A 10,033-nucleotide genomic window follows, 5' to 3' on the forward strand; every position below is an offset into this window, starting at 1 on the left:
TGACCATCGATTGTTTTCTTATCAATTACTTTTTTCGATTAATCAAATAATCAAGAGGCATGAGTTATTATATATTATATATATGTTTGTGTGTGCGTGCGTGCGTATATTGAAATAATTAAGCGTTATATTTCATCGGACAGTGTCGTGCAAACATTGTGAAAATATCTACCAACTCACAATGTGTTGCACTGTCATTTTTATTTATAATAATAGGGATTGATTACTTTGTTAATTAAATGATCAAAGTTTGTTTTTGTAAATGGATGAAATCCAGAAAACAGCCCTATAGCTATAGCTCCAGTTGACATGCAGCATCATATACCTGCCAGGCTGCTCGGGGTATTTCTGTTTGCAGTAGGCCTCCAGAGATGCGTATACCTTCTCCCTCAGTGCCTCCACCTCGCCTGGATTGGACAGACCTTTGGAGTCTGCGGAAGGCACACCAGAATCATCAGAACACAATCAGCTTTATTTGTCACAATCACAGGTTTTTATCAATCAAAGGAATTATTGTTGCTCGCTGATCTAAGGACGGTTGATCGAACAGAACAGAACAGAACAGAACAGAACAGAGCAGAGCAGAGCAGAGCAGAGCAGAGCAGAGCAGAGCAGAACAGAACAGAACAGAACAGAACAGAACAGTTATATTACATTTGAGACGGGCGGCGAGTTGGCAACGGACGTTGTCAGCTCGTCCTAGCATCGCTAAATGTGCCTGAAGAACAGAAGAAAGGGTGCAGGGGCAACAGAAGAAAGGGTGCCGGGGCAACAGAAGAAAGGGTGCCGGGGCAACAGAAGAAAGGGTGCAGGGGCAACAGAAGAAAGGGTGCCGGGGCAACAGAAGAAAGGGTGCAGGGGCAACAGAAGAAAGGGTGCAGGGGCAACAGAAGAAAGGGTGCAGGGGCAACAGAAGGAAGAAAGGGTGCAGGGGCAACAGAAGAAAGGGTGCAGGGGCAACAGAAGGAAGAAAGGGTGCAGGGGCAACAGAAGAAAGGGTGCAGGGGCAACAGAAGAAAGGGTGCAGGGGCAACAGAAGAAAGGGTGCAGGGGCAACAGAAGAAAGGGTGCAGGGGCAACAGAAGAAAGGGTGCAGGGGCAACAGAAGAAAGGGTGCAGGGGCAACAGAAGAAAGGGTGCCGGGGCAACAGGAGCTACCTGGGTTGAAGAGAACGATAGCTCGAAGGCATCCCAGTTCCGTCTTGTCCATCTGCATGTCTCTCATCTTGGACACGAGCTCGGTGAGCACTCTAAGCGCAAAAAATTAGAAAATACATTTGTTATTCCCGTTACACATACTGTAGGTGTAATTCAATATCAGATGTTATTAACCCATTCAGGCCTGACGTCAAAAAAAAAAAAAAAAAAAAACGTTTTCTAAATCATGACAAGTTTCTGAAAGATTTGAGGCACATTTTAACGATTTTTCAAAAAAAGTTCATAGCGCGCCACTCGGTGGCACGCTATGAGCTTGTAGATCTGCTATTTTTCAATAGGTAAAATATAACATAATGTTTAAAACACCAAAAGGGGTTCCCACCCAGAGTTTTAAATAGCGTCGACGTTGGGCCGGAATCCATAGTTGACGTTTTTTTTTTATCGATTTCCTTTTATTCCCTTGAATGAATGCTAGCCTATAATTTGTCATTATCTATTTAGTTGATGCTTTTATTTTCATTCCTCCTGCTCATCTCAGCACGGTGGAAAAAAAGCCAAGACTAGTCAAATTATTTTTACAATGATAATTTGTAGCTTTGAAGCAATAATGAGCAACTCAACAAGTTATTACACACATCATGTTGACAGTTCCTCCCACAGCCATGTCAAATACCGAAATATCACATTATAAACACTGTGTTCACATCTCTGAGATTGTATTCATATTTCTTTCCACTCAATTTAATTGTGACCAAGCCCAAGTCAGAGGTCTCTCTGCCTTTGCCACAAATCCATAGCACGCTAAAACAAACACCCTCATTATTTCCAAACACCATTTTGACCCGTGTCTATTCAGAATAATATGAAACACAATCCCCGTCCAGACGGGCTAAATCACTGGAAATGTTTACACTGACAATTACGTTGAGTGGATGGGGTTTTATTTTTTTTATAAAAAGGAAACCGAATGAGCAACAATTTGTAACCCGACGCCGACACTTCCATTTCAAGTGGGTGACGTCATTGTGGAGGGAGATCCCGGAGTCAGTTGAACTTCTCACCCCTCTTTGACTCGGGCTCGGCGCCCACACTCGGAGTTGTTTTTAACCCATTTCTGACCCGAGATCAGATTCATACGAGGTTTCCACTGGACACACACACACTGGTCTGATTAACCCATTCTGACCCGAGATCAGATTCTAAAAATGTCAGTCGCTCTTCGATTTTTCAAAAATAGCAGACCTACAAGCTCGTAGCGCGCCACTCGGTGGCGCGCTATGAGCTTGTAGATCTGCTATTTTTCAATAGCTAAAGCATAACATGATGCCGGCACCAAAATGGGTTCCCGTTCAGAATGGGTTAAGCTCAGTGTTCCGCGCCATAGTCTCGCGCCCGTGTCCACAATCTACAAGCCCCGCTACATTGCGACGTGTCGCGAGTTTGTGGATTTCATCGTGGGGGGGGGACACGGAAAATGTGGTATTACACTCCTCCGTAGCATGTCGAACACAGGTGATTTTCACGCTGTATCGCGTCGGCGGCGGCGCCGCATTGCATCTCATCGCATGGCCCCGGGAAATCTGTTACTTTCAACAAAGCGGTTCGAGAATAAATCAGGCCTTTCTCTCCCCTTCGTTCTCCCTGCGCCCATTCTCTACCCTCCCTTTCTTTCTCTCGCAGAGAGTAAAGTCCAACAGGAACTCTAGTTCGTTCTAATTCAATTTGCCCCGAGGAACAATGGAGGGGGGGGGGGGGGGGGGGGGAAGGAAAAAGAGGCTCAAGTGTATATAAGTTAACCAGGGCTCTTCATTTGTAAGGAGCAGAGAGGGGCAGACGAGTAGATAAAGAAACATTATCAGTGTCCAGCATCTTAATGCACCCGCCTCAAGTTAATATGGAGATGTAATCCATCCTTTGGAGGTGAACTCTCTCTCGCTGCGCTAATGACTGAGCTGTAGGGACACAGAGAACTCAGGAGGGCAACACAAGAGCCGGGGAAGAAAGGAGAGGAGAGCAGAGCACTTCCTACAGCCTATATACGCTTGCACATTTGTTTAACCACTTGAACACTATAGCATCCCTATTATGGGGCCAATCAGCCCGTGTGTGTGTGTGTGTGTGTGTGTGTGTGTGTGAGCATCAACTCATGCAGTACTTATGGCTGAACAGACATTGCAGAGCCCTGTGAGATTCCGCTTTTGTCGTTTCCAGCCTGATTTCTCTGTGAGCTGCATGATTTTGATCCGACAATCTGATTACCTATTTATCTTTATACATTTTCTACTAAATAAAAGCCTGTCTTTCTTTGTAACCTCTCTGCTGTCCATAAAGCTGCATATTCAACGAGCATAGACGACAGAACACCAGTTCCTCTGCCACATGTCTCCACTTTTGTCCCCCCGAGGTCAATTTGTTTTGGAACGTCAAATAAGAGAACGCCGTGTGTAATATTCTCCCTTCTGGCATTCTGCCAGAAGGGAGAGTCTGGTGTCTCTCAGGCAGAGACTGATGACATATTGAAGCATATTGAAGCAGCACAAATATAAACACAACCTAACAAGACAGAGTATGTTTTGCACTCCGTCCGTATGTGAGTCCGTCCGTCCATCTGTGTAATTTGTTTTGCACACACACTCCCTAGATGCCAACGATGAACCACTGCCCCAAATGTTCCAAAACGGCCTGTTATAGCGCCACCAGGAGGCTGACTTTTGTAAAACACAACTCACTCCTCCAGATTCTGTCCAAACATCCCGCAAATCGTTACACAGTATCTCTATAGTCATGTGTTCAAGACGGATCTGTCCGATATTTCAGATTCCGTCCTAATTGTCTAACATTGGCTTTCAAAGTTTGTTTTTCGAACAAAAAGCCTCAAATCATGAACGATGATCGCACAAATACTTGTAATATTAATACTCAAAATGTGAAGGTAATTACTATTACTCGTTACTGGAAAAAGGGTAATAATATTACTTTAGTAATAAGTTACTTTCCAACACTGCTTGTACCAAATGTACCAAAAGTAACTAAAAAAAGCACCCATTTATTGGTTAGATCATTATATATATAATATTTCACATTTATTGCACAATCTTTAAAAAATAAATGCATGCTGCTTCAGGCGAATGATCTGCTATTCATCTGACAAAGTATAAAACTGTGTATGAAAAAAAATATATATGGAGATACAAGGTTTCTGCCCAACAGCAACATTAATATTCATATAAACCTCTCAAGCTATCACGTGAGTTGAAGTGCAACGGGATGCAAATATATAAGTGGAACCAAAATGTTACAGGCAGGCAGGTCCAAAAACGTCATATTCCTGTCTGAACTTATTAATATCTCAATTACGAGGCTGTAGGCCTACTCAAGACGATTCTTAAGAGGTTTAAAGATGTGCCTGTCACTGAATGTACACAGTAAAATCCAGACTGGTAATAAAAAATAATAAAAAAAAAGGTGAAAATGACCTGTCAAAGATGGCTCCCACTCCGGCACTGTGGGCACTGTTACGGTGCACATGCAGCCCCGTGGCCAGAAGAATCCCATCCTTCACCGATATGGAACGGTGTGAAAACGACGCAATAAGGAGCTCGTTCCATCCTGGAGGGAGAGGGAGAGGGAGAGAGAGAGAGAGAGAGAGAGAGAGAGAGAGAGAGAGAGAGAGAGAGAGAGAGAGAGAGAGAGAGAGAGTATTGTTACCAGTTAAGAACTGTAACATTCTTTAGTTTTGGTCCCCGCAACAAAAGCAGCAATAAATAACAAGCAATGACGAAGAACTACTAAATAGCAGCTATAGTAATAAAGAGAAGTATACATTGTCATACATCAGTCACAGAGCGAGAGAGAGAGAGAGAGAGAGAGAGAGAGAGAGAGATGGAGAGATGAATGAAGTAATGTGTGAAGACAGAAAATAAATCCCACCACAAAACGTCACACGGTGCTCAGTCAAAAATAAAACCGACCAAAAAACGAAGGGGAGGGGGGGGGGGGGGGGATGGTGCAAAGAATCAATTAAGCTGCACGTGCGCGAATGGAACCAAATTCCATCCCTATAAATACACTTCCAGAGTTACAAACAGATAAATGAACACAGAGAGGGGTTTATATACTGTGCGACCCACCGCGGGACATTCTACAAAACACGCTTTCCGAGAGGAGACAAGCGCGTGAAGGGGGATGAACCGTGGCCTGCCACTGCGATGAGGACGCCACACTTGACGCGGCAGAACGAGGGGCCTCGACACAAGAGAGGACGGCCCTTTTTTTCTTTTCCTTCCTTTTATTTTTTCGGTTGAGTGACAGGGCTCCTTTAAAACTGTTCTGCCTGGCAACACATATAGTATACCCCTCTCTTCTCCCCAGAGTTGAGCCGGCGTGTATGAGAGAGGGGAGGGGGGGGGGGGGGGCTTGAGATGCTTTCATCTGTGAGACAGCAGAACTAAAGCGGTTATTTATAGAAAAACCTGAGCGCGGGGAGGAAGAGAGACGACGCTCTGCAGAATAATCTCTCCTCTCTCTCTCTCTGAAGGTTCTCCATCACCGTGGATATCCACGAAGGATAATCGGTGATGGATGCTTTTATTCTAAAGGTAAAGGAAAGGTGGGTCCTGGCGGGCGGGGACTCATGGGGAGGGCTGTTGTAATAGCGATCATTACTTTGTTCTTCTCCTCCAGGTTATAATGTGAACGGAGCGACGGGCACGTCAACAAGGACAACGTGAACGGAGAGAGCCCCAGCGGTGACCTCATTGCATGGGGGGGGGGCGTGCTTTATAGCGTGGGTTATCGGTACGGCTTTGCTGCGTTCGAAGTGGAGCGACCGTCGCCCCAAGCCCAGCCGTGCCCAACAACCACGATGAAAACCCGGAACCTCAAGTGTTCAAATAAAATGGTTACCAAACATTCCAATTAGTTTTCGTAAAAATGAATTCATACATTTTCAAATTTACATACAAACAAATAACCCCTATTGAGATTAATTAATATGTAATGAGATCGTTTACGCCTGCTTTCACCAGCAGTGGTGGAAAGTAACTAAGTACATTTACTTAAGTACTGCACTTAATCACAATTTTGAGGTATTTGGGCTTTACGTGAGTATTTCCAATTTCCAATACTTTCACTTCTACTCCACTACATTTATTCGAAAACCTTAGTGACAAGTTACTTTGTAGATTGTATTATTACAAAACATATACTTCATTTTTCGCGCATGGGTTCCGAGATTGGGTGACATCAACCTCCACACCTTCCAAACCTTCACATACCTCTTCAACATGGCTTTTCTCAGCTAACCCCCCCCCCCCCCCCCCAGTTTCCACCGTTTTTATTGATTTCAATACTACAAATGGTTCCATTTGTACACTCATATTTACAGACCTGTGTAACCGGTGCGTTTCATATTTTCCAGTGAGCCAACATGCACAATTAGCAGCACCCTGACTCTGTTTGACCCCAATGGAACAGAGCCTTCATTATAGTGTCAGCGGTAACACCTGTGCAGAAAGTATAGGGAAGCTGTGGCCCAAGTTCTTAAACAAAATGGCGTGTACATGCATACTAGACTATTTGGGGGGGGGGGGGGCGGTTTCCTTGAAGTGAAAGAGTTTGAGCACCAACCACTCCGCCGTTTTGAAGGCTTTTTATTTTTGGACTGACCTGCTCGGAGGAGAATGACCTGGTCGTCCAGAGGCAGCTCCGAGAAGTGCGGGATCCGCTTGGCCCATTCCACCAGGGTGAACAGCTGCTTGTCAGCCGCTTGGCAGATGTTCGTCACTGGGTCGTTAGGCTGCAGCAGGGAGACACACAAAGCACGCGCACGCACACACACACACACACACACACACACACACACACACACACACACACACACACACAGTTTTTACATTTAGAAATACGGCTGATGAATGAATGAGTGTAACGTACAGTGAACAGTAAATGTATGTATGTGGGACATGTGTGTACTGTGCATGTGTGACAACCTCCCCATCAGATAATAAAGCTGTCACACACACACACACACACACACACACACACACGCACACGCACACGCACACACACACACACACACACGCACACACACACACACACACACACACACACACACACACACACACACGCTCGCCCGTGAATAATCTCCTCTGCGGAGGAGCACGAAGCGAGACAAAACAAACAGTGATTCTGCCCCGGCTTGGGAGGAGGAAATACCTACGGAGAACCGCTGGTAGAAAAATGACTTTCTCCGAGCAAGGCCCTTTCCTCGGGGACCTTTCAGTCTCCTTTCGGAGGGCCGGCCCAGTGAAAGCTCCAAAAGAGGCCCCCCCCCTCCTGACTCCCCTCTGTGCTTCAGAACAAGTGCTTGAGAGCTCAAGAGGGAGCCTTGGCTAATAGACGGGAGCAGTTTCCAAGGCAGAAGCATTGTAAAAACGCTAACCGTTGTGGCTGGTCGGGGTGGTTGAAGAGTGTGCCAATGTGATGCCACTCATGCCCTGAACAGAGTGCCTCTTGACTCTAATAAGCCCTGTTCAATGGTTACATTTAGGGACGCCCCGATCACTTTTTTATCTTGCAGATACCGACTTTTCCCGATCCGATATTTATATATTTTGTAATAGAACACGTGTATGCCATATCACAATAGTACAACATCCCAAATCACAGACAATATCCAGTCTAAAAATCATGATATGGATATAATATTGATACTAGGGATACCGTCTTTCTTTTCAGGGCAACCCTAGTTTCATTGGCAGTGCATGAACGTGGACCATTTAATTCAACTTAAATAGGTCGCCATACCGGTCACTGAAGATGAACCATTTGAACACGTTTGGCGAACATAGTCGACTTATAACTTGTATTATATATATCATCATTCTCACTACAATTTGTAGGGCAAATCTGGGACGACATTGTGTTTATTCAGCTTTCAGCATGATCACACGGGTAAAAACACTGAATGATTTTTGCCGAATTTTGAGGTTTTATCCACCTCAAAAGTAAAGGTATTTTCAAATCGCCAAAATGTATATACTGCTGAAGTGGTTAATGTATAATATAATATGTATAATTAATAATAATTGCAAATCCACAAAGTAACTAAAGTTTTCAAATAAACGTAGTGGAGTAAAAAAGTACAATATTTGCTTCCTAAATGTAGCGGAGTAGAAGTAAAAGTAGCGGAAGTTGGAAATACTCAAGTAATGTACACGTACCTCAACATTTTACTCAACTACAGTACTTAACCCATTTTGCGCGGGAACCCCTTTCGGTGTTAGCATTACGTTATGCTTTAGCTATTTAAAAATAGCAGATCTGCAAGCTCATAACGCGCCACTGAGTGGTGCGCTACGAGTGACACTGACACAGAAACATGGCTTTTTCAGAAAACTGTCGGGATTCGGAAGAATTTTTTAGAATCTGATCTCAGGTCAGAATGGGTTAAGTAAATGTGCTTAAGTTACTTTCCACCACTCCTTGGCCTGCTGTGAGCGCCGGCGCATTAGCCTCGACACGCGGGAACCACGGTCGGAACTAGCGCTCGGACAAGCGCCGCTCCGTGCTTGTGGTTATGGTTAGGTTAGGTTGTCGGTCTAATGACCGCCGGGGACCAGAACACGTGTCGGACCACTTTGCGGCACCCCGCAGTGTCCCTCGTGGACCCAGAGGTCAGAGGTCAACCTTCTTCTCCCCCCCCTCGAGGCGGCGGTGGCCCTGCTTATACCATTCACAATTTAGGCATTTAGCAGACGCTCTTTAACCCATTCTGACCTGAGATCAGATTCATACGAGGTTTCCACTGGACACACACTGGTCTGATGAACCCATTCTGACCTGAGATCAGATTCTAAAAATGTCAGTCGTTCTTCGATTTTTCAAAAATAGCAGACCTACAAGCTCGTAGCGCGCCACTCGGTGGCGCGCTATGAGCTTGTAGATCTGCTATTTTTCAATAGCTAAAGCATAACATGATGCCAACACCAAAATGGGTTCCCGTTCAGAATGGGTTAATCCAGAGCGACTTGCACTGCTCCGGGGGCTCCCGCAGGGCAGTGGGGCAGGTGGCGAGCTGCAGATTGTAAGAACACAGTGGCCAGCGAAGCTCCTCCAAGCTAATCCGTCACTCTCCACGTCGTGTGTGTATATATATAGAGCAGTGGTTTTCAACCAGCGGTCCGGGGACCACCAGTGGTCCTTGAAGGGATTCCCAGGTGGTCCAAAATGGACCCTTAAGAGATCTCCTGGGAGCGTAAAATGAAACCAAATGGACCCGTTTCATTTCACGCTCGACATGAAAAAGGTTGAGCACCACTGACGGAAAACTGTCAGGATTTATAAGAAGCCTTTTTTTCTTGTTGGAATCGGGCCTCAGGTTCTAAAGTGATTAAAAGCCACGGTAACACAGACGCGTATACGATGCAGATCTCAATGGGGCTTTTCTCCTTTGACTTGAGAGGGTTTAGAACTTTAGAGGAAGAAGTTTAGCAATCTCATCGATCCGCTTCAGCGCGCTTCTGATTCCACTTCGCTGATCAAAAATCTTCCGGAGTGATTAAATGACCATCACCATTGATTCCAATTAGTCCCGTTTCAAGAAAAAACTGATTTGCAAGTGCCGGCATATCCACCTTCGGATGCCGAGCGTGTACACGCGTGTGAACTCACAGTCATGGCACACAGGAGTCGGGGGGGGAAACTTTACTTACTTACTCAAAATCCCTCCGATCAATGCTATAAAAGCTTGGAGGATCCCGACATCAACCGGCTGTTCTCAGAGGGAGATTAGCTACAGATGAAGAGAGAAAGAATGCCCTCAAACTCTCTTTCTATACTAGACTATAGGCCAAAAGTAAGACTACATCATAGC

The 10,033-nt window shown here is 45.2% G+C and overlaps 1 protein-coding gene across 3 annotated transcripts in view; it reads right to left on the reverse strand.

Annotated features, from left to right (window-relative positions):
- The window catches only part of LOC308310090 (retinoic acid receptor RXR-alpha-A), a gene marked incomplete at its 5' end in the record, with an annotated part of 32,994 nt that overhangs the window by 5,977 nt on the left and 16,984 nt on the right, over nucleotides 1–10,033 (reverse strand). For all 3 annotated transcript variants that reach the window (XR_013963457.1, XM_080756180.1, XM_080756181.1), the window contains 4 exons: nucleotides 326–431; nucleotides 1,159–1,250; nucleotides 4,635–4,767; nucleotides 6,826–6,955. Coding sequence is in view for 2 of the 3 variants with exons in the window: in XM_080756180.1 (XP_080612306.1) it covers nucleotides 326–431; nucleotides 1,159–1,250; nucleotides 4,635–4,767; nucleotides 6,826–6,955 (461 nt within the window). The remainder of the gene's footprint in view (nucleotides 1–325; nucleotides 432–1,158; nucleotides 1,251–4,634; nucleotides 4,768–6,825; nucleotides 6,956–10,033) is intronic.

This window comes from Protomyctophum bolini, assembly GCF_963924005.1.
Source record: "Protomyctophum bolini genome assembly, chromosome: 22".
Classification (NCBI taxonomy): Eukaryota; Metazoa; Chordata; class Actinopteri; order Myctophiformes; family Myctophidae; genus Protomyctophum; species Protomyctophum bolini.